The sequence below is a fragment of the Chiloscyllium plagiosum genome, chromosome 11 (genome assembly GCF_004010195.1).
Source record: "Chiloscyllium plagiosum isolate BGI_BamShark_2017 chromosome 11, ASM401019v2, whole genome shotgun sequence".
NCBI classification, from domain to species: Eukaryota; Metazoa; Chordata; class Chondrichthyes; order Orectolobiformes; family Hemiscylliidae; genus Chiloscyllium; species Chiloscyllium plagiosum.
In genome coordinates, this window is record NC_057720.1 from 92,078,056 (window position 1) to 92,101,316 (window position 23,261).

Consider the following 23,261-nt stretch of genomic DNA (forward strand, 5'->3'; position numbering starts at 1 on the left):
AGATTCGATTATAGAGCCCTTGAGGGCAGTGACCATAAATATGATAGAATTCATTCTGCAGTCGGGGAGGGAGAAGGTGGAATCAGGTGTAATGGTATTACAATTGAGTAAAGGTAATGACAAAGATATGAAGAAACAGTTGGCCAGGATTGACTGGAAGGAGAGCCTAGGAGGGCAGATGGAGGAGATGCAATGGCAGGAGTTTCTGGGGGATAATTCAGGAGGCATAGCAGAAATTCATGCCAAGGAAGCAGCAGCATACTAAGGGGAGGACAATACAACTATGGCTGACAGGGGAAGTCAGGGAAAACATAAAAGCAAAAGAAAAAGCATACAAAGTGGCCAAGGTTAGTGGGAATCTAGAAGCTTTGGAAGCCTTTAAAAATCAGTAGAGGACATCTGAAAAAACAAAAAGGGGGAGGGGAGTAGGTAAAATATGAGTGTAAGCTAGCTAGTAGTATAAAAGAAGATTGCAAGAGATTTTTGAGATATAGAAAAGGTAAGAGAGAGGCAAAAGTGGACATTGGACCATTGGAAAATGAGACCACAGAAGTAGTAATGGGGAACAAAGGAAGGGCAGAGGAACTGAACAGATACAATCAGTCTTCACAGTGGAAGACACCAGCAGACCTTCAAAAGAGTCAGGGCGCAGATGTGAGGATAGTGGCCATCGTTAAGGAGAAGGTGCTGGGGAAGATAAAAGGTCTGAAGATGCATAAAGTAGATGACACCTCAGGGTTGTGAAGGAGATAGCTGAGCAGATTGTGGAGGTATTTCTGGTTATCTTTCAGGAATCACTGAAGTGATAGAGGGCTCCAGAGGACAGGCAAGTGGCTAATCTAACGCACCTGTTTAAGAAAGTAGGGAGGCAGAAGACAAAACATTATCGGCCAGTTAGCTTGACCTCAGTTACTGGTAAGATTTTAGAGTTCATCATTAGGGATGAGATTGCTTGGAAGAGCATGGTAAAATGGGGCAGAGTCAGCATGGCTTTGTCAAGGCAAGTCCATGTCTGACAAATCTGGTAAAATTCTTTGAGGAGGTAATGAACAAGTTAGACAAAGGAGGGCCATAGGGCATGAGCTGTTTGAATTTCCAGAAAGCCTTATGGGAGGCTGCTAAATAAGATAAGAGCCCATAGTGTTGGGGCAAGGTACAGGCCTAGATAGTGGATTGGCTGACTGGCAGAAGGCAGAGACTGGGGAAAAAAGGGGTCTATGTCAGGATAGCAGTCAGCAACTAGTGGAGTTCCACAGGGGTCAGTGTTGGGATCACACCTACATTAACAATCTACACGAAGGAACTAAGGGCATTGTTGCTAAATTTGCAGATGACACGAACACAGAAAGAGGGACTGGCAGTGTTGAGGAAGTGGGAAGATTGCAGAAGAAATTGTCAAGCTAGGAGAGTGGACAAAGAAGTGGTAGATGGAATAACTGTGGGAAAGCGTGAGGTTATGCACTTTAGTAGGAAGAATTGAAATGCAGACTATTTTTTAAATGGGGAAAGATTTCAGAAATCTAAAGCATAAAAGGACTTGGGAGTCCTTAAGGTTAACATGCAGGTTTAGTTAGTGATTAGGATAGGCAGTTGCAAGGTTATCATTCATCTCAACAGGGCTGGAATACAAGAGCAATCATATGAGGAATGGTTGAGGATTTTGGGACTGTACTCAATCGAACTTAGAAGGATTGGGGAAGAGGGGGGTGGAATCTGATTGTAACTTACAGAATACTGAGAGGCCAGATAGCGTGGACACAGAGAAGATATTTCCACTAATAGAAGAGACAAAGACCCAAGGGCACAGCCTCAGAATGAAGGGATCACCCTTTAGAACTGAAATGAGGAGGAATTTCTTTAGTGTGAGGGTGGTGAATCTGTAGAACTCAATGCTGCAGAAGGCTGTGGAGATCAAGTAAATGAGTGTATTTATGACAGTGATAGATTTATTCTTGATTGGTAAAGACATCAAGGGATATGGGGAGAAGTCAGGAGAATGGGGTTGAGAAATCTATCAGCCATGATCGAATGGCGGAACAGAGTTGTGGACCCAATGGCCTAATTTTGCTCCTATATTTTATAGACTTATGGTTCAGAATAAAGATGGCGCGATTACCTACGGAGTTCTTGTATGTAGAATGGGAGCAGAAACTGTGTACAACTCAGCACAATTAATAAACTTAAATTTTGACTGAAGTTCCATGAAATCCAAACCCTGAGAATGATGATACACAGAAAGACTCATCCTTGGTTCCAATAACCTGAATATTCTGGGCTCCCGATGCCCATTTTATACAGGATTATGAAGAATTTCGGAACATACTATTTGCCCAAACATATACGCGCCAATGTTTCTGCTTCACATGAGCTCCCACCCTCTCCATCTAATCCCATCAATACATCCTCCTTTTCTCCTACATGTGCTTACCCAAGTCCCGTTTAAATTCATTATCTGGTGAAGTTCCCAAGACCAGGAAATATCCCAGGGAACGATCCCATAGTATCTTTGCCAATGTTAACAATGCAAGTATGTAACACAGACAAAATATTGCAGTGCCTTTATAGTCTGGATGAATTTCAGACTAGTGAGGTGAGTGGTTTATAAAAACAGGATGCGTTCCACTTATTTTAGTATTTTAATATTCTAGACCAGTTGCCTCGTCACCAAGAACACTTTGCTGATTTTAAGAATATAAATCATAGATTTTTCAAGAGAAGTGACTCTGTTCCATGAATGTATAAACTTCAAGAATATATATATTTTCCAGTCTACATTCAATACTTTTAGATTAGATTTTTAGATGAAATTCCCTACAGTATGGAAATAGGCCCTTTGGCCCAACAAGTCCACACTGACCTTCCGAAGAGTAACCCACCCAGACCCATCCCCCATATTCACCCCTGGTTATGGGGCAATTTAGCATGGCCAATACACCTAACCTGCACATCTTTGGATTGTGGAAGGAAACCCACGCAGACACTAGGAGAATGTGCAAACTCCACACAGTCAGTCACCCAAGGCAGGAATTGAACTTGGGCTCCTGGCGCTGTGAGGCAGCAGTGCTAACCACTAAGCCATGAGCCACCATGCCGCCCCATTGGAACCCAGCATTTTCATGCTGTAGTTGTGCAGCACTATTCAACTGCCATGTTAAGCGATTAACTTTCATTAAAATGTAAGATAAATCTTTTGGGTTCCTCTATTCCCAAATGTTCACACTCTATTTCTTCCTGACAATATTGCTGTGCAGGTTAATGTGAATGTGACAGGCCAACTGACACCTCCTGGCCAGTCAGTGCAATGCTCCTAAAACAAGGAATGATTGCCTCATGGCATAACAATGGGAAATAAAAACAGAACATGGTGGACATGCTCAACAGGTCAGGAACTGTCTGTGAAGAAGCGGAGTGAGAGAGAGAAAAGAAGAGAGTGTGTTAGCATTTCAGGTCAATAACTTTTCATCAAGATTGGGAAAAGTTGGAAATATAATAAGGTTGGACAAAAGAGACCAATATCCATGTGCTGAATCAAGCAGCAAAAGACTTTCAGAGGCTTACAACGGGTTTACTGTAAATCTACAGTTTAGCACACCCAACAGTTTCCACCTTTCCACTCTGTTCCTTTTCTTGTCCAAAAATCAGCCTCCAGTCCCAAACCAGAGAAGAATCCAGCTTTTGTTTTAATCAACCTGTTCAGACATGTTATAACACAACTCGGAAGCAAGTGGGACTTGAACTGGAAAAGGTAGGTACAATACCACTGTGCAACAAGACCCTTCAGAACCCAGCTCTATTTTTTAACTTTGAAAACTCATCATCAAATCACCCAATTAAACAACTACATAACTAACAACGAACAAGCACTGCCCACCAGGGACCTTATTTCTATTGGATTTTGTTTTTAAGAAGCTGAGTTCTGGATATTTCTAACCAAGCTGTTCAGAGATGTTATTACACACCGCTGGATTAGGTGGGACTTGAATTCAGGCCTCCCAGGGACACTGCTAACGTACCTCAAGGAGAAATATGTGTATTTACTGTCCACTTTCAGTGTCCACTTTATCTACCTGTGAAACCCTATACACACTACATAGAGAAACACAGAAGATATAATTGTACACAAGGCACAGATACAGCAAATACACACACACACACACAGAGCAACAGTTCAATTATAGAAATCTGGTGGAATCCCATTGGAGATGGCATAAATTGTGTTGCATAATGCTTTGGATGCAGATACTGGAGAGGTAGACAGTGAGGATTAGATGGACCCTATTGGTGTTTTGGGAGGGGAGAGAAGGGGTGACTACAGAAGTGTGGGAGATTGGTCGGACACAGCTGAGGAAAAAGATGGACATTTCTGAGGCCCTCTTGCAAAAGGTAGATCGTCAGAACAGATGCAACAGAGACAGAGAAACTGAGCGAATAGGATAGAGCCTTTAAAGGAAGCAGGGCTGAGGATGTAACAGGAATATTGTAATTCCACACATAGCCAATACACAGACACAAAAACAACGTCATGCTGTACATGGATCACAAATGCAGGGACTGTCAATTCTACACAGCACCTTCACACAAAAACAAGGAACAGTGTAATTCTATACATAGATCCTTCACACGCAGTGTAATTCTAAACACAACCAACATTTGACAAAAACACAGGGGCTGAGAGTTTCAATGCACAGCCCAAATAAACACACCCACATAAAAACACATATCTACTGCTGAACTGCAAGTATAAAGGCTTTCAATCTACATCATTAGTTAATTTCAAATAATGTCTGAACATAGTTTACACTAAGTAATTACACTTCTTCAAACAGTCGATGAAGAAAAGCAGATATAGCTAACTGGACCAGCTTTTGGACCAGTTAGGAATTATGTACAGCACAAAGTGGGTCAATGCACTGGGTTTCCATGCCATAGTTACCTGCAACCGTATCTCCATCAGAAGCAAATTGTATTAACCTACCTTACAGATCTTGTACAACGAATCTTGTCCATCCCCCTCAGTGTCCTTGAAATAATCGTGGGCTGGGAAAGTCCGATTAATATCACGGGTAATGACATTTTCCTGAATGGAATCCTGTATGAAGAATAGAAATAAATTAAACATTGTGCGATTTACAATAAGAAATAAGTATGATTGACAGGGAGTATGTGCACTATGCACAGTTTTTAACATATTACTCAAAAATCTTGTGGAGCACTGTTCAAGGAATCCTTTCATTGTTTGCTGTCTCTTCATTTTGACACCATGTCCTGTGTTCAGCCCTTTTACCCCACAACATCTCTTTTTTCCACTCAGTCTGACCTTCATTGGATCTCTAGAATCACAAAGTCCCAACAGTGCGGAAAGAGGCCATTCAGCCCATCGCGTCTGCACCAACTGTCTGAAGAGCATCCCACCCGGACCCACCCTGCATCCTATTCCTGCATTTCCCACAGCAAATCCACCTAATCTATACATCCCTGGACAATTTGAGCAATTTCCCATGGCCAATCCAATTAACCTGCACATTCCTGGACATAATGGGGCATTTTAGCATGGCACGGTGGCACAGTGGTTAGCACTGCTGCCTCACAGCACCAGAGACCCGATTTAATTCCCACCTCAGGCCCAAAGGTGGAATTGAACCCGGGTCCCTGGCACTGAGAGACAGCAGCAGCTAACCACTGAGTCACCCTTATACCTTCCAATATCACTCAATCTTACCTGAGCATTTCTTCACCCATGCCTGTTTGTAATGACCTTACAATCAACAGTTTGTAATGTTTTCAATCTTTCTCTGTCTACCCCTCTAATCCAGGCCTGTCCATGGGATGGCCTGAGGACCACAGTGTGACTTGCCAAAGGCTGCTAGCTGGACTACAATCAGTGTCCTGACTACAAATGAATGTATGTGCAGGAGATGCTGCTTTAATCAAAGGCAGGTTCTTACTCGAGTTTATCAGCAGCAAACATGGGAGAGAAGTGGACACTGATCGAAGAAGCAGTGAGTTGTGACAGCGAGTGGCTTCATGAAGCCTGCGCAGTGGGAGGTGGGTTTGCTAGGTGAGGGGAAAAACAAGGCTGCACATCATCGTCATCTGGCAGGAGTCGGGGAAAGAGGCTTAGAGTCATGAAAAGACCTGGCTGCTATCCTCTAAGGTTTCCTGAAGTATTGGTTAAATCTAACTCCTTACCTCAGCCCCAATTCCCCACCTACTTCCCGAGCAACCAGGGCTTGGGGCTTAGTCTGTAAGTTTAACTCTACTCCATAACTGGAAAGGCCCAAAAACAAAAGGTTTCAGTAGTTGGCACTGCTATTTTTACTGGCCAATTCTATTAATTAGTTAATTAAATTGCCAGATTTACTGCTTTGAAAATCAAAGAAACAGCAACCCAAGTTTAGTCCATGACCAAACCTTACATTGCTGAAAATTCTCAATGGAGCAAACCCCCCAACCAATGGAGTGAAAAAATGAAAAGTGGCCCAACATACCAAAAGGTAGGACAAGCATGATCTACTGCATCTTTCAAAATCTCTGCACTCCTCATTCTGTCGTTCTTCCTAATCTCTCCCACTCCCCAATACTTCCTGTCTCTATTCCTAATCCACACTGCTTCCAGTGTCTCCCAATCCTCTGTCTGATTCCTTCTGTCCTAAGTCTCTCATTTTCCTGTCTGATTCCCTCTGTCCTGCATCTCCCATTCCCCTGTCCAATTCCCTCCGCCCCCAATCACTCCCTTTCCCATGTCTGATTGCCTCTGTCCCCAATCACTCCCATTCCCCTGTCTGATTCTCTCTGTCCCCAATCTCTCCCACTCCCTATCCAATTGCCTCTGTCCCCAATCTCTCCCAGTCCCTGTCTGATTCCCACTCCCAATCACTGTCTGATCTGCTGTCCCCAATATCTCCCGCTCTCCGTCCCCACTTTTTATTTCACTTGTTCATCGGATGCGGGTATCATTGGCTGAGCCAGCATTTATTGCCCGTACCAACTGCCCTACAAAGGATGGTGGTGACATATCTTATTGAATCACTGCAGTCTTTAGGTCATTGCCTGGCTCTGTGTGGGATGAGAAATATTTGCCATTTATCAGCTCAAAGCTGAATATTGTCCAGGTCTTACAGCATTTCAGATACATGTGCAGCTTTTGTTCTGTTTGCAAGAGACCGCCAGGATTTTGACCCAGCAAAACTGTGAAATATTTCCAGGCCAGGATAGCAAGCGGCTTTGAGGGAGTGTTCCCATGTATCCGCTGCCCTTGCCCTTCTAGATAGAAGTGGTCATGGGTTAGAAGCTGCTGGACCTTTGGAAAATTCAGGCTGGGAGCTGACATTTGACCCTGCAAATATATTATATGAACATACAGAGAAAATCTAAAGCAGTAAATTCTGCCCCAAATTTCTGTATTTAAATTTTAAAACTTGTGATTATTCTCTCACACCAACAGGTGGAGCTCCACACACAAGAAGCCACATGGAATTAGCAGCTGGTGGGACTGGGGAAGAGAACAGCAGGTAGACCTCAACGTTCATCTGTTAATTCGTGTTCAAGCCACAGGTACTGGTACCATAGCGAAACCGCACAGGTCAGAGCGGATGTTTTACAAAGTGCAAATTCAAATGTACTGCACTGACAGAGTGAGATCTATAGTCCAAGAATTAAATGAAATTTGAAAAAGAACATCGAACAAATTTATGCCATGCACAGTATAATGAGGATCTCACCTCAACTATTCCCACGAAGATTAGACACCATTGCATGGAATTTAGCAGCACAGAAAGAGGCCACTCAACCAACAAGTGCAAACTATTCCATAACCTCTTCACTATGTTCCACACTCAACTAAAGCTGCCGTTATTCAATTCCCTATTGAACGTATTAGTCTGATTCATATTTTTACCAGCTCTGGTTCTGGAGGAGGGGAAGCAGGTTGAATGACGGGCACATCACTGCTGACTCTGTTTGAATTCCTGCCTCTCCGCAAGAGTGAGACCAGGGCCTCGTCAATACGAAAGTGGTGTGTACTCTAAAGTCAGTAGTCACATATTAACACAACTAAGTGAACGGATATATTCGGGCAGCGGCTAAACCGGAAACACTACATGTCAAGTGTCTCCTACCCATCCTCCTCCTCTAACCAAAAACAAAACACTCTGTGGGGAGGGTTGGTACGGTAAAGATTTTTTCAAATCTTCTGGCAATTTAGAGCCGAAGGGATGGAACCTAGGGCAGTCACGTGCTCCTCTTGCAGGATGTGGGAGGTAAGGGTCACCACTAGCGTGCCCGCTGACTTCACCTATGAGAAGTGCAGCCAATTCCAGCTCCTCACAGACCGTGTTAGGGAACTGGAGCTGGAGCTGATCATTCGGGAGGCTGAGGGGGTGACAGAGAGGAGTTGTAGGGAGGTATTTCACACCTAAGTTACAGGATAAAGGTAGCTGGGTGGCCGTCAAGAGAGGAAAAGGGCACAGGCAGTCAGTGCAGTCATCCCTGTAGCTATTCCCCTCAATAATAAGCATGCCGCTTTGGATACTGATGGGGGGGGAAGTGACCTACCAAGGGAAAGCCAGATCTTGAGCACTGAGCCTCATTCTGTGGCTCAAATGGGAAGGGGGTAGAAAAGGACAGGGATAGTCATAGGGAATTCAGTAGTGGTCGCAAATGAGACTTCTGAATGGTATGTTGCCTCCCGGGTGCCAAAGACAGGGATGTCTCGGATTTAGTTTACAGGATTTGTGGTACACATTGGTATCAATGACATAGCTAGGAAAAAGGATGAAGATCTGACAAGTGAATATAGAGAATTAGGTCGGAAACTAAAAGGCAGGACAAGCAGAGTAGTAATCTCAGGATTGCTACCGGTGTCACAAACTAGTGAAGCTAGGAACAGAGAGCGAGTGCAGCTGAAGACATAGTTGCATGGCTGGTGTAGGAGACAGAGCTTCAGATGTGGATCATTGGGATACCTTCTGGGGAGGGGGGGGACCTATACAAGGAGGGCAGATTGCGCCTGAACTGGAGGGGCGCCAATATCCTGGGCAGGAGGTTTGCTAGAGCTCTTCAGGAGGGTTTAAACTAGTTTAACAGGGCGTTGGGAACCGGAGCTACAGATCAGAGGATATGGTAGTTGGTGAACAGGCAGATACAGCATGCAGAGAGTCTGTGAGGAAGGATATACAGTTGAGAAGGCAAAGTTGCAGTCAGTGTGATGGGTTGAAGTGTGTCTATTTTAATGCAAGACGTGTCAGGATGAAGGGTGATGAACTTAGAGCTACGAAGTTGTGGCTATGACGGAGACTTGGATATCACAGGGGCAGGAATGGTTGTTGGACATTCCAGGGTTTAGATGTTTCAAAAGGTATAGGGAGGGAGGTAAAAGAGACGGAGGAGTGGCATTGCTAATTAGGGAGAGTATCACAGCTGCAGAAAGGGAGGTCTTCAAGGAGGGTTAGCCTACAGAGTCAGTATGGGTGGAAGTCAGAAACAGGAAAGGAGCAGTCACTTTATTCGGAGTTTTCTATAGATTCCCAATAGCAACAGAGATACATGGAGGAGCAGATTGGGAGGAAGATTTTGGAAAGGTGCAGAGGAACAGGTTTGTCGTCATGGGTGACTTCAACTTCCCTAATATTGATTGGAATTTCCTTACTGCAAATAGTTTGGATGGAGCAGATTTTGTTGGTGTGTCCAGGAAGGATTCCTGACTCAAAATATAGATAGGCCGACTATAGGGGAGGCCATATTGGATTTGGTTCTTGGCAATGAACCAGGTCAGGTGACAGATCTCACGATGGGAGAGCATTTCCGTGAAATTGATCATAACTCCATGACCTTTACTACAGTCAAGGACAGGGATAGGAGCAGATGGTATGGGGAAAGTATTTAATTGTGGGAGGGGGAATTACAATGCTATTGGGCAGGAACTGTACAGCATAAATTGGGAGCAGATATTCTCGGGGAAATGCACGACAGAAATGTGGAGGTTATTTTGGGAGCACTTGCTACAAGTGCTGGATAGGTCTGTCCCACTGAGGCAGGGTAGGCATGGTAGGATGAAAGAACCTTGGGAGACAAGGGATGTGGAACATCTAGTCAAGAGGAAGAAGGAAGCTTACTTAGGGTTGAGAAAGCAAGGATCAGACAGGGCTCCGGAGGATTACAAGGTAGTCAGGAAGGAACTGAAGAATGGACTTAGGAGAGCGAGGAGGAGGCATATAAAAGCCTTGGTGACTATGATTAAGAAAAGCCCTAAGTTGTTCTACACTTATGCGAGGAACAAGAGGATGGCCAGAGTGAGGGTAGGACCAATCAGTGATAGTGGAGGGAACTTGTGCCTGGAGTTGGAGGTAGTAGGGGAGGCCCTTAATGAATACTTTGCTTCAGTGTTCTATAGTGAGAGGAAAGTTGTTGTTTGTGATGGCAGCGTGAAACAGGCTGATAGGTTTGAATAGATTGATGTTAAGGAGGAGGATGATCTGGAAATTTTGAAAATCATTAGGATAGATAAGTCCCTTGGGCCAGACAGGATATAGGAGAAAGTGAGGTCTGCAGATGCTGGAGATCAGAGCTGAAAATGTGTTGCTGGAAAAGCGCAGCAGGTCAGGCAGCATCCAGGGAACAGGAGAATCTCATCGATTCTCCTGTTCCCTGGATGCTGCCTGACCTGCTGTGCTTTTCCAGCAACACATTTTCAGCCCAGACACGATATACCCAAGATTACTGCAGGAAGTGAGGGAAGAGATTGCTGTGCCTTTGGCAATGATCTTTGTATCCTCACTGCCACTGGAGTAGTGCCAAATGATTGGAGGGTGACAAATGTCATTTCCCTGTTCAAGAAAGAGAATAGGGATAATCCTAAGAATTACAGACCAGTCAGTTTTACATCAGTGGTGGGCAGAGTTTAGGAGACGATTCTGAGAGACAAGATTTATGATTATTTGAAAAAGCATAGCTTAATTAGAGATAGTCAGTATGGCTTTGTGAGGGGCAGGTCATGCCTCACAAGCCTTAACGAATTCTTTGAGGATGTGACAAAACAGATTGATGAAAGTAGAGCAGTGGATGTGGAGTATATGGATTTTAGCAAGGCATTTGACAAGTTTCCCCATGGTAGGCTCATTCAGAAAGTAAGGAAGCATGGGATCCAGGGAAATTTGGCTGTCTTGATACAGGATTGGGTGGTAGTAGATGGAAAGTATTCAGCCTGGAGCTCGGAGATCTGTGATATTCCACAGGCATCTGTTCTGCGATCTCTGCTGTTCGTGATTTTTATAAATGACTTGGATGAGGAAGTCGAAGGGTGGGTTAGTAAGCTTGCTGATGACAGGAAGGCCAACCTTCCAAAGGTGTGGTGGATAGTGTGGAGGGCTGTTGAAGGTTGCAATGGGACATTGACAGGATTCAGAGCTGGGCTGATAAGTGGAAGATGAAGTTCAACCTGGAAAAGTGTGAAGTGATTCATTTTGGAAGGTTGAATTTGAATGCAGATTAAAGATAGGATTTTTGGCACTGTGGAGGAACAGAGGGATCTTGGGGTCCATGTTCATAGATCCCTCAAAGTTGCCACTCAAGTTGTTAGGGTTGTTAAGAAGGCGTATGGTGTGCTGGCTGTCATCAGCAGGGGGAGTGAGTTTTAGAGTTGTAAGATTGTGCTGCAGCTCTATAAAACTCTGATTAGACCACACTTGGAATATTGTATCCAGTTCTGTCACCTCATTATAGGAAAGATGTGGAAGCTTTAGAGAGGGTACAGAGGAGATTTACCAGGATGCTGCCTGGACTGGAGGACATGTCTTATGAAGAAAGGTTGAGGGGTAGGGCTTTTCTCATTGGAGCGAAGAAGGATGAGAGGTGACTTGATATAGAGGTGTACAAGATGATGACAAAGTTAAAAATCACACAACACCAGGTTATAGTCCAACAGGTTTAATTGGAAGCACACTAGCTTTCGAAGCGACGCTCCTGATGAAGGAGCGTCGCTCCGAAAGCTAGTGTGCTTCCAATTAAACCTGTTGGACTATAACCTGGTGTTGTGTGATTTTTAACTTTGTACACCCCAGTCCAACACCGGCATCTCCGAATCAAGATGATGACAGGCAGAGATAGAATGGATAGCCAGAGACTTTTTCCCAGGGCAGAAATGGCTATCATGAGGAGCCATAACTTTAAGGTGATTGGAGACAGGTTTAAGCGAGATGTCAGAAATAGGTTCTTTACACAGAGAGTGGTGGGTGCGTGGAATGCACTGCCAGCGGTGGGAGGACAGTCAGATACATAAGGGACATTTAATGACTCTTGGAAAGGCATAAGAATGACAGCAAATGTAGGGTCTGTAGGTTAGTTTAATCGGAGAGTAGGATAAAAGGTGGCATAATATCGAGGGCTGAAAGGCCTGTAGTGTGCTGTACTGTTCTATGTTTCAGAACCTAGTGCACCCAGAGACTGAGAAGGCCATAGTAAGAATTCATAGGAACATGTTTGGCATTTGCTTGAGAATCTAAAGGTCCCGCAGCATTTCCAATGCCCCCTTGAGGAAAACCAATGTCTGTCATGTACCAGGCTGCCATTGACACTGCCTCACCATTTACCCCAGCCACAACAATTTCAATCCCTCTTCATCCTGCTTCCCGTCTCTGGGAGTCTCTCAGACACATCACCCCAGTCAGCCTCAGGTGGGAAGCAATGAGATCTCTACAGTCACAGTGGTTAATCGTGTCTTTGTAAGAGGTCAGTGGTCAGTTGTGTCTGTACAAGAGGTCGGTGGTCAGTCATGTCTGTAAATGAGGTCAATGGTCAATGGTGTCCATAAAAGGGGTCAGTGGTCAGTCATGTCTGTACAAGGGATCAGTGGTCAGTCGTGTCTGTACAAGGGATCAGTGGTCAGTCATATCTGCACAACAGGTCAGTGGTCAGTTGTGTCTACACAAGGGTTAAGTGGTTAGTCATGTCCAAATCAGGGGTCAGTGGGGGATCTGTCATGTCCAAATCAGGGGTCAGTGGGGGGTCAGTCATGTCTGTACAGTGGCTGAGTGGTCAGTTGTGTCTGTAAGGTGGAAGATGGTGTCTGTATGAAACGTCAAGGGTTTCAGAGTCTTTAAGAAGAGTTAGTGAGAATGGGATCTGTGACTTTTTATCAAGTCAACGCCCACTCACAAAGAAGATTCTCTCCTGAGTAGGCAGAGAATTCAACCACATTCCTGTCAGAGTACACACTGTCCAGACTCTACCCTATAAAGCTCAGAGTGTCCAATTTAAACTTATTAAATGAGCACTGACGAAGATCTCTGCTATTAGCGCATTAATTTTCTTATTACTTTAATGAGCTATCATAACATCAGCACAGTCACTGTTAAGCTGACAGGAATCTCAGATGGAAAGCTTCTGGCAAGCTCGTTTTAATGAATCTACAATTACTTGGCCTTTGTAAATGGATTAGTAAGGCAGCTTGGCACACAGTGAAAATACCATCACTTGGTAAACAAGACCCACATATTTTGCCGGTGATGTGGGGCTAAGGCATTTCACCTGCAGAAGATCAGCTGTGGCAAATATGCCTCCCCTGCCGAGAGAAAGAGGTAGTATCACTGGAGTGCACACACCAAAAGGAGACACACAACACAGGGAGAATGAGGGTGGTGTCTCACAGATTCAGGAATGGATCCTGCGAGAGAAACATTCCGAAGCCCAGTTTTTGAACAAAGTTGCAGAGTTTACTTGAGAATTACATTGTACTCTGCTCAAAAACTGCATGAATCCATGTAAGACTCTGTTAACTCACTTTTCAGATTAGAATCAGCCTAAATATTATGGCACAGACAGGGAACACAGGGGGCTAACACCTTCAACATCTTATCTGGGCTGACACCATTTGTTACAGTTAACCTGAGAATGTAACTTAAAAAAAGTTTTGTGATTTACATGTGAAAGCAGTGAAACTATCGTGGCCATTCTAACAGATGAGAGACTCAACAAACAATCAAGATATTTTTCAATGTATAATTTCAGTTACATCACACTGCAAACTTTTGCTATAAATTCTGTGCCTTACAATTGTATCCTCCACAACCACCTGATGAAGGAGCGGCGCTCCGAAAGCTAGTGCTTCCAATTAAACCTGTTGGACTATAACCCGGTGTTGTGTACACTCACCATCATGGGCTACACTGCCACTCTCTCAGATGTTACACGTGGCAACAAACTACAGAATCCAGATCTCAGCTGCATATGTGACTGGAAGTGACAGGAAACTTCTGTGTTAACGAGCCTAATCTGCAGGACAACAGGATTGCTTCAGTTGCCCTGCAAGACAGTGTGGTTTGGGAAGTCTCACCAGCATATGATATGGAAAATAAAGAACATGAAAGCATGGGAAGGGTTAAAGCATGAAGACCACTAGCAATCTGTGGTGTGTGGAAGACAGGATGGGATAAGAATAGTGGAACATTCTTACACCAATCAACAGAGTAAGGTTAAGACTGAAAGGTCACTATGGCGAGATGAGATAGCACAAGTAATAAAGCAAGTTTCTCTATGAAGTATCATTGTGACAAGATTGGGACAATAAATATTTGGGACATGATATTAAAATACCTAATTAATAGTTAGTAGAGTCAGCTTGAAACCGAAGACTATTGTAATAGATGGAATAGCTAAATATCTATCATGACAGGTTAGCCTGGAATGGAAGATCACTGCAACAGAGTTAGCAATAAATATCTAACCGTGACATTAGAATAACATTAAGTAGAATGTACAACTAAAGAGATAATGGGAGCTAACATCACTGACTTATTGATATAGTCAATATCACTATATTGACTAATATAGTTGGACGTGCTGATAAGCTAACAGAAATAGGATTAAAAAAAAATCCACGGACCCTGAGGATTGTGGGCATTCGGGAATCTGCTTTCTCAGTGTCACGGTTTTTTGTTTGCAAATAAAATACCTACTTCTTGAAGAACTCTCTACGTCTCCTGGTGATTCTCTATATTTTCTCCATGACAATGACAGATTTACAGTAAGATGTAAGAGGGGACACACAACAAATAATAGCAAGCCCGGTGTAAGCTGGAGGATGTATCTTAATTAAAAGTTCAGAGAATATCATAGTCCATATCGTAAAATGGAGAGTCCGCCACTGTTGTATCAAATGGCAAATACCTATATTCAAACAAATTTTAAATCTCTCAATTTTGTGAATGGTTCAATGTGGAATGCAGATGTAAGCTAAGGAATATTGATGTTAGGCAGGAAAGGATCTGAATTTATATGGCACCTTTGATGACAACATAATGATCAAACTGCTTTGTAGTCAATCAAGTACTTTTGATTGAAGCATTGTAGTTCAGAAACCAGGTCAAAGGTTGCTTGGGCAGCAAGTATTCTAAAACTGGCAAGATTAGCATGGCCCTTGTGCAATGTGGACAAACAAATTTGTGAAGCATATTTAGAAAGAGCATCTTGTGGCAGGGTGGTAGCGTCCTCCACCTTGAGGAAAAAATAAAGAACAGTACAGCTGAGGAATAGGCCATTCGACTCACCATGCCTGCGCTGAAACATGATGCTTTCTAAAATTAAAGACCTTTTACTTCTACACGATCTGTATCCCTCTATTTCCTGCACCTGTCACGATTCCTTTCGAACATTGCTATTGTATCTGCTTCTACCACCTCCTCTGGCTCCTCAAGTTTTGTGAAAAACTTGCCCCTCACACTCCCTTTAAACTTTCCCCTTTTGGCTTAAAGGTCTGCAGAGGCACTTGGATGGGTGGGCAATGATTCATTTGTCATTCCCCACACAGGTATCAACCAAAAAGTGAGAAAGAGGAAAGAGGTTCTGCTGATGGAATATGAGCAGCTAGGGACTCATTTAAAAAGGTAATAATGTGTGAATTATTGAGCAAAGTGGCATAGGATCAACAAGATTAAAGGGGTAAACATGTGGCTCAAGGATTGACTGTATTATTGAGTAGATTGAGAAGGCTTAGAATTAAATATTTTTCTTGTTTGAAAAGTGAAGGCATCTGGAGAGAAACCTTTCCACATAGCAAGTGGTTTTGATATGGAATGCACTGTCTGTGGTTCAGGCATGTTCGGCACGGTGGCACAGTGGTTAGCACTGCTGCCTCACAGCGCCAAAGACCCGGGTTCAATTCCCGCCTCAGGCGACTCTCTGTGTGGAGTTTGCACATTCTCCCCGTGTCTGCGTGGGTTTCGTCCAAGTGCTCCGGTTTCCTCCCACAATCCAAAGATGTGCAGGTTAGGTGAATTGGCCATGCTAAATTGCCCGTAGTGTTAGGTGAAGGGGTAAATGTAGGGGAATGGATCTGGGTGGGTTGCGCTTCGGCGGGTCGGTGTGGACTTGTTAGGCCAAAGGGCCTGTTTCCACACTGTAAGTAATCTAATCTAGATTTAAGACAGAGATAGCTGGTTCTTGATTAGGAAGGGTATCAAGGGTTACAGGAGAATGAGATTGAGAAACGTATCAGCCGTGATCGAATGGTGGAGAAATATAGATGGGCTGAATGGCCTAATTCTGTTCGTATATCTTAAGACAAAATCAAATTTTACAACAAGGTGGACATAGGAGCTATGTAGTTAGATAATGAACGGCTTCATCCACAGGTAGGTTTTCGGGAGTCTCTTAAAGCTGAAAAGAGTGGCATAGAGAGGCTGAGAAGCGTAAAAAGGGAATTCCAGTATTGGACACTGAAGACATGCCAAAAATGATGAAGCAATTAAAATCAGGTACGCTGAAGAGACTAGAGTAAAAGGAGTGGAGAGAGTTGGGAGAGTTGAGAGGTAGGATGAAATTACAGAGATAGGGAGAAGGTAAAGATATTGAGAGAAAACCACAGTAAAAATTTTAAAATCAAAGTAGTGCTTAACAGGAGCCAATTAAGGTTTGTGAGCATAGGGAACGATTGAATGAATGAAACATGATGTGAGTTAGCATATGAAGATAGTGTTTTGTACGAGCATGCATTTATGGAAGGTGGGACAATCTTCTCAGGAGCACATGGAAATAGACAACTTAGAGATAACAAGAATTTCAGCCTCACCAGCAAAGCATTTCCAACATCTGCACTCTTTTGCCGTATTGGTTCGGGGAGAGTGTGAGCGGTTAAAGGAAGGGGTGAGGATGGAAGGTGTGAAAGACAACATTGCATGGCACAGGAAGGTTGCAGAGAAAAATGAAATGACCCCAGAGGTGCAGACCATCATACAGGCAACATATTTGACATTTCAGTGAGCTGATCGAAGTGGCGAAGCCTTTCAATTGGCCAAAGTAGCACAGACATTGAGAACAAAATAAGACAGAGTATCCTTCTCCTTCCTGGTCTCTGATGATTCATGACATGCTTGAATTCTGAATGAGGTTAGAGCCAGTTTGAGCCTAATATCCAGTAACAATCCAAGGGCACAAGGTCAAAGCTGAAGAATGCTTTTTGGTGCTAGCTACAGCTCAGTCAGGAATTGGCATTCTCACCTCTGAGATAGCAGGCTGTGAGTTTGCACCCCCACTCCCTAGGTTCAAATATATAATCGAGCCTGATGTTTCAGAGTGGTGCTGAGGGAGTGCAGCACTGCTTGCCTTTCCCAACAGACATTTAACTGATGCCTTCTCCGCCTTCCGAGGCAAATGTAAGAGATCTCACACTGTTTGAAAATACACAGGGGAATCCTCCTGACTGGTATTTACCTTGCCAGCAACATCGAGAAGCTGGTTATTATGTTTTGTAGCACACGCATCATGCAAGTAGCTATCATGCTTCCCAAATTTCAGCCGTGACCAAACACAAAATACTCAATTGACTGTAGGAATTTGGGGTATGCTGAATTAATGAAAGGGAATGTACAGAATACAGGGTTATCTTGCTCTTTACTTGGAGAAGGTATCTGAAGTTTCTGGCTCTGGTACAGTTGATGAAGAGGCAAGGGAAAACCCAGATAAAGGAGCTCTGCAGTGAGAGAAGAGGCAGCATCTATGTTCAATCATGTAGAGATTAAACTTCATGCAAGTGATAGGTTTATGTGTTACTGAGTTAATGAGTCGAAGTGATAGATTATCACTGTCACATTCCTCAAACCGCAATCCAGCTCATCTATTTCAAATGCACTCAAGGAAGGCATTTCTGCCAAACTAGCACAAATTGCATTTCAATTCCCCTGGGCTTTAAATAAAGAAGGTTTGAAAGAGGATGCTGCAAGGGGCAAATCACGAAGAGGGAGACCCAGACCAAATGCCATTCATCCACCCACCCACCCCCTCTCCTTTCATTGGCTCGTTCGGAGAAACGGCAATGTTCCAGAAAAGGTTGCACATTTGATATTTACGCTCACTGGACTGGGGTCAGCAACATACACAGAAATAGCCAACTTGAAAAACAAACCTGTTTTGAGTTGAACATGTTATAATGTGGCCACCCAGGCAAATAAATGATACCCAGCCATCAAAACAAAACACAACCTTTCCAACATGTACATGTTCACACAAAACATTTCATTTTTACAATATGCAGTAAGCTAGCCCCTTTAAAGATATAATGCACAGAATTCTAAAGCACAGAAAGAAGCCATTCAGGTCCATTGATCTATTGCATTGTTTGTGCTTTACACAAGCATCCTCAGTCATTAAGGATGAAATCAATGATAAGAGAGAACTTTATGGGTCGTACTAATATAAGAAAGACTGTCGAGGCAGTTATGTATAATCTCATACAACCAATCTAGATAGGTGGAGGCGGTATCTGTGGGAGAACGTTACAGTAATAGTTTCATAATTCATGTTTGATTTGAAGTAAATATTGAAGGGGATAATGATAGATCAAGAGTGACACAGTGGCTTAGTGGTTAGCACTGCTGCCTCACAGCGCCAGGGATCCAAGTTCGATTCCAGCCTCAGGCAACTGTCTGTGTGGAATTCGCACATTCTCTGTGTGGATTTCCTTCGGTGGTCCATTTTCCTCCCACAGTTCAAAGTTGATCAGGTAGGTGACATGGCCATGCTAAATTGTCCATAGTGTTCAGGAATGTGTAGGTTAGGGGCATTATTCAGGGGAAATATAGAGTAATAGGGAGGAGCAATGGATCTGGGTAGGTTACTCTTCAGAGGGTCGGTGTGGACTTGTTAGGCCATATGGCCTGTTTCCACACTGCAGGGATACTATGATTCTATAAGAGCAAACATTTTAAATTGTGGAAAGATAGAATTTACTAAGCCAGGATGAAATTTGCCAAGACTGGAACCAGCGTCTCGATGGGAAATCAGTGTCAGGGCAGTTGGAGGCCTCCAAGGACAAATCAGAGATCATTCACAATCACGCCCAAATCTAGACTCTCAGCCCGGGATGTGAAAACGCAGCTAGAGTTGGGAAGCTCAAGCAGGGAAAGTGATTTTGGATACCTGGAGTCCAATCCCACAGAAAGCTGAGAGGATGATAGAAAATGCAGGGGTGAAATTAAACAGGACCAGAAAAAAGCAAAGAGCTGACAGGCTGAAATATGTCCAAGTGAATCAGGGAAATCAAGAGGAGAAAAAAGGAATGGGTCATGCCAATTCGAGAGCAGGAAGGTAGCTTGTGTTTGGAGGTGGAAGACAGTGTCATGGTTCTTAATGAAAACTTTACATCTGTTTACACATTGTGGGCGGCACGGTGGCACAGTGGTTAGCACTGTTGCCTCACAGCGTCAGACAACTGGGTTGCCTCAGGCAACTGACTGTGGAGTTTGCACATTCTCCCCGTGTCTGCGTGGGTTTCCTCCAGGTGCTCCGGTTTCCTCCCACAGTCCAAAGATGTGCAGATTAGGTGAATTGACCATCCTAAATTGTTAGGTGAAGGGGTAAATGTAGGGGAATGGGTCTGGGTGGGTTGCTCTTTGGAGGGTTGGTGTGGACCTGTTGGGCTGAAGGGCCTGTTTCCACACTGTAAGTAATCTAATCTAATCAAATAAGACAGGGACAAAGCGGGTACTGTAGTTTGGGAGGAGGACTGTGAAATATTGCATGGGGTACTAGAGATGAAGGGGTTTCTCATCGTTGAAAGAAGATGAATCTCCAGAATTCTGTGTGTTAGGATTGAGCCCTCGCTATCACCTGATGAAGGAGCGACGAAAGCTACTGTGCTTCCAATTAAACCTGTTGGACTGTAACCTGGTGCTGTTTGATTTTTAACTTTGTATACCCCAGTCCAACGCTGGTATCTCCAAATCATATCCTGAAGAAGGCAGTGGTGAGCTGTTTTCTTGATCCACTGCAGTGCTGTGGAGACATCCACAATGCCCTTCCGGCGAAAGTTCTAGGATTTGATCCAGTGAAGGAACACTGATATATTTCCAAGTCAGGATACTGAGTGGCTGGAGGGGAATGTGCAGGGAGTGGGGGGTTCCATGTATCAGCTGCCCTCATCTTTATTTGTGCTGCATGGTGTCATATGTATTGAGTATTACTGAAGCTGCAGCTATCCAAGCAGGTTTGGAGCATCCAACAGACTCCAGACTTGTACCTTGTTGATGGTGGACAGGCTTTGGGGAATGAGAAGGTAAGGAAAATATTGAAACACAACATAACTCATTTAGATAGGTACGTATTAATCAAGGACAGTTTGAATGAAATACAGGGATAATGCTGGGAATTACAGACTAATCAGTCTAATGTCTGTGGTGGGCAAATTATTGGAGAGGATTCTGAAAGACAGGATTTATGATTATTTGGAAAATTATAGTTTTATTAGAGATAGTCAGCATGGCTTTGAGAGGGGCGGGTCATGCCTCACAATCCTTATTGAATTCTTTTAGGATGTGACAAAACACATTGACGCAAGTAGAGCAGTGGATGTGGAGTATTTGGACTTTAGCATGGTGTTTGATAAGGTTGCCCATGGCAGGCTCATTCAGAAAGTAAGGAGGCATGGGATCCAGGGAAATTTGGCTGTCTGGATACAGAATCGACTGGCCCATATACGGCAGAGGGTGGTAGCAGATGGAAAGTATTCAGCCTGGAGCTCGGTGACCAGTCGTGTTCTGTGGGATCTGTTCTGGGACCTCTGCTCTTTGTGATTTTTATAAACTACTTGGATGAGGAAGTGGAAGGGAGGGTTACTAAGTTTGCTGATGACATGAAGGTTGGTGGAGTTATGGATAGTGTGGAGAGCTGTTGTAATTTGCAACAGGACACTGACAGGATGCAGAGTTGGGCTGAGAAGTGGCAGATAGAGTTCAACCTGGAAAGATGTGAACTGATTCATTTTGGAATGTCGAATTTGAATGCAGAATACAGGGTTAAAGGCAGGATTCGTAGCTGTGTGGAGGAACAGAGGGATCTCAGGGCCCATGTTCATAGATCCCTCGAAGTTGCCACCCAAGATGATAGGGTTGTTTAGAAGGCATATGGTGTACTGGCTTTCATTATCAGGGGAAGTGAGTTTAAGAGTTGCGAGGTTATGCTGCAGCTCTATAGAGCCCTGGTTAGACCACGCTTGGATTACTGTATTCAGTCCTGGTCACCTCATTATAGGAAGGATGTGGAAGCTTTAGAGAGAGTGCAGAGGAGATTTACCAGGATACTATCTGGATTGTCTTATGAAGAAAGGTTGAGGAAGCTAGGGTTTTTCTTATTGGAGCAAACAGGATGAGAGGTGACTTGATAGAGGTGTACAAGATGATGAGAGGTATAGATAGAGCGTGAACAGCCAAAGACTTCTTCCCAGGGCAGAAATGTCTATCACGAGGGGGCATAATTTTAAGGTATTTGGAGGAAGGTTTTGGGGAGATGTCAGAGGTAGGGTCTTTACACAGAGAGTGGTGGGTGCGTGGAATGCACTGCCAGTGGTAGTAGAGTCAGATACATTAGGGACATTTAAGAGACTCTTAGAAAGGCACATGGATGATCGTAAAATGAAGGGTATGTAGGTTAGTTTGATGTTAGAGTATGATAAAAGATCGGCACAACATTGAAGGGTCTGTACTGTGCTGTGCTGTGCTGTACTGTTCTATGTATACTTCATTCATCATTCTACGTGCATTGACAGTTCAGCTTGTTCAAGAACGTGCAGACTTTTCTTGTGCCTTGAATTTAATTTGTCTGTCCACTTGCTGATTGCAAGGCAGGATTGTCACGAGGAATTTGTAAGATGTGCTTTTTTTTTTGCTCTATCCAGTAGAATAATATAAAAAACATGGACCAGAACAATGATAGACTTTGTTTTTGCAACATTGGGCCGAGTTTGAAAGGAGCACTTTCTGCTGTGGAGTAGGGGTAGGATATTTTAAGATGATGATCTAGGAGAAAAGGACAACATTGAAGTGTATTTGCTTATATAATTAACCCAGGAGCTGCACTTCAAAAAGTGAAGAATATGCTAGCCTCGGAGGTGATCCAGAGGAGGTCAACAAGAATGATCCGGGGGATGAAGGGCTTGTCATACGAGGAATGGTTCAGGACACTGGGTCTGTACTCGATGGAGTTCAGAAAGATGAGGTGAGATCTCATTGAAACTTAGAATACCAAGAAGCCTCATTCGAATGGCCACAGAGCAGATGTTTCCACTATTAGGAGCAACTAGGACACGAGGGCGCAGTCTCAGAGTGAAGGGACAACCCTTCAGAACTGAGATCAGGAGGAATTTCTTCAGCCAGAGATGGTGAATCTGTGGAACCCATTGCCACATTGTGCTGTGGAGGCCAAATCATTAAATGTCTTGAAGACAGAGGTAGATTCTTGATTAGTAAGGGGATCGAGGGTTATGGGGAGAAGGCGGGAGAATAGAGTTGAGAAACATACCAGTCATAATCGAATGGTGGTGCAGACTCGATGAGCCAAATGGCCTAATTCTGCTCCTATATTGAATGTTCTTATGGTGTTAAGAGTCATAGAGTTGTACAGCTTGGAAACAGACCCTTCAGTCCAACTCATCTATGCCAACCAGATATCCTGAATTAATCTAGATCACATTTGCCAGCATTTGGCCCATATTCCTATAAGGAGAAAGTGAGGACTGCAGATGCTGGAGATCAGAGCTGAAAATGTGTTGCTGGAAAAGCACAGCAGGTCAGGCAGCATCCAAGGAACAGGAGAATCGACGTTTCTGGCATAAGCCCTTCTTCAGGAATGAGGAAAGTGTGTCAGCAAGCTAAGATAAAAGGTAGGGAGGAGGGACTTGGGGGAGGGGCATGGAAATGCGATAGGTGGAAGGAGGTCAAGGTGAGGGTGATAGGTCAGACTGGGGTGGGGGCGGAGAGGTCAGGAAGAAGATTGCAGATTAG

General features: G+C 43.8%; 1 protein-coding gene across 1 annotated transcript in view; it reads right to left on the reverse strand.

The window, feature by feature from the left end:
• Positions 1–378: 378 nt before the first annotated feature.
• LOC122554081 (rab GTPase-activating protein 1-like) overlaps positions 379–23,261 on the reverse strand; it is a 338,947-nt gene continuing 316,064 nt past the window's right edge. Inside the window, exons 14-15 of the mRNA XM_043698534.1 lie at positions 4,976–5,089; positions 379–399 (exon numbers count right to left, since the gene is read on the reverse strand). Coding sequence (XP_043554469.1) covers positions 379–399; positions 4,976–5,089 — 135 coding nt within the window. The remainder of the gene's footprint in view (positions 400–4,975; positions 5,090–23,261) is intronic.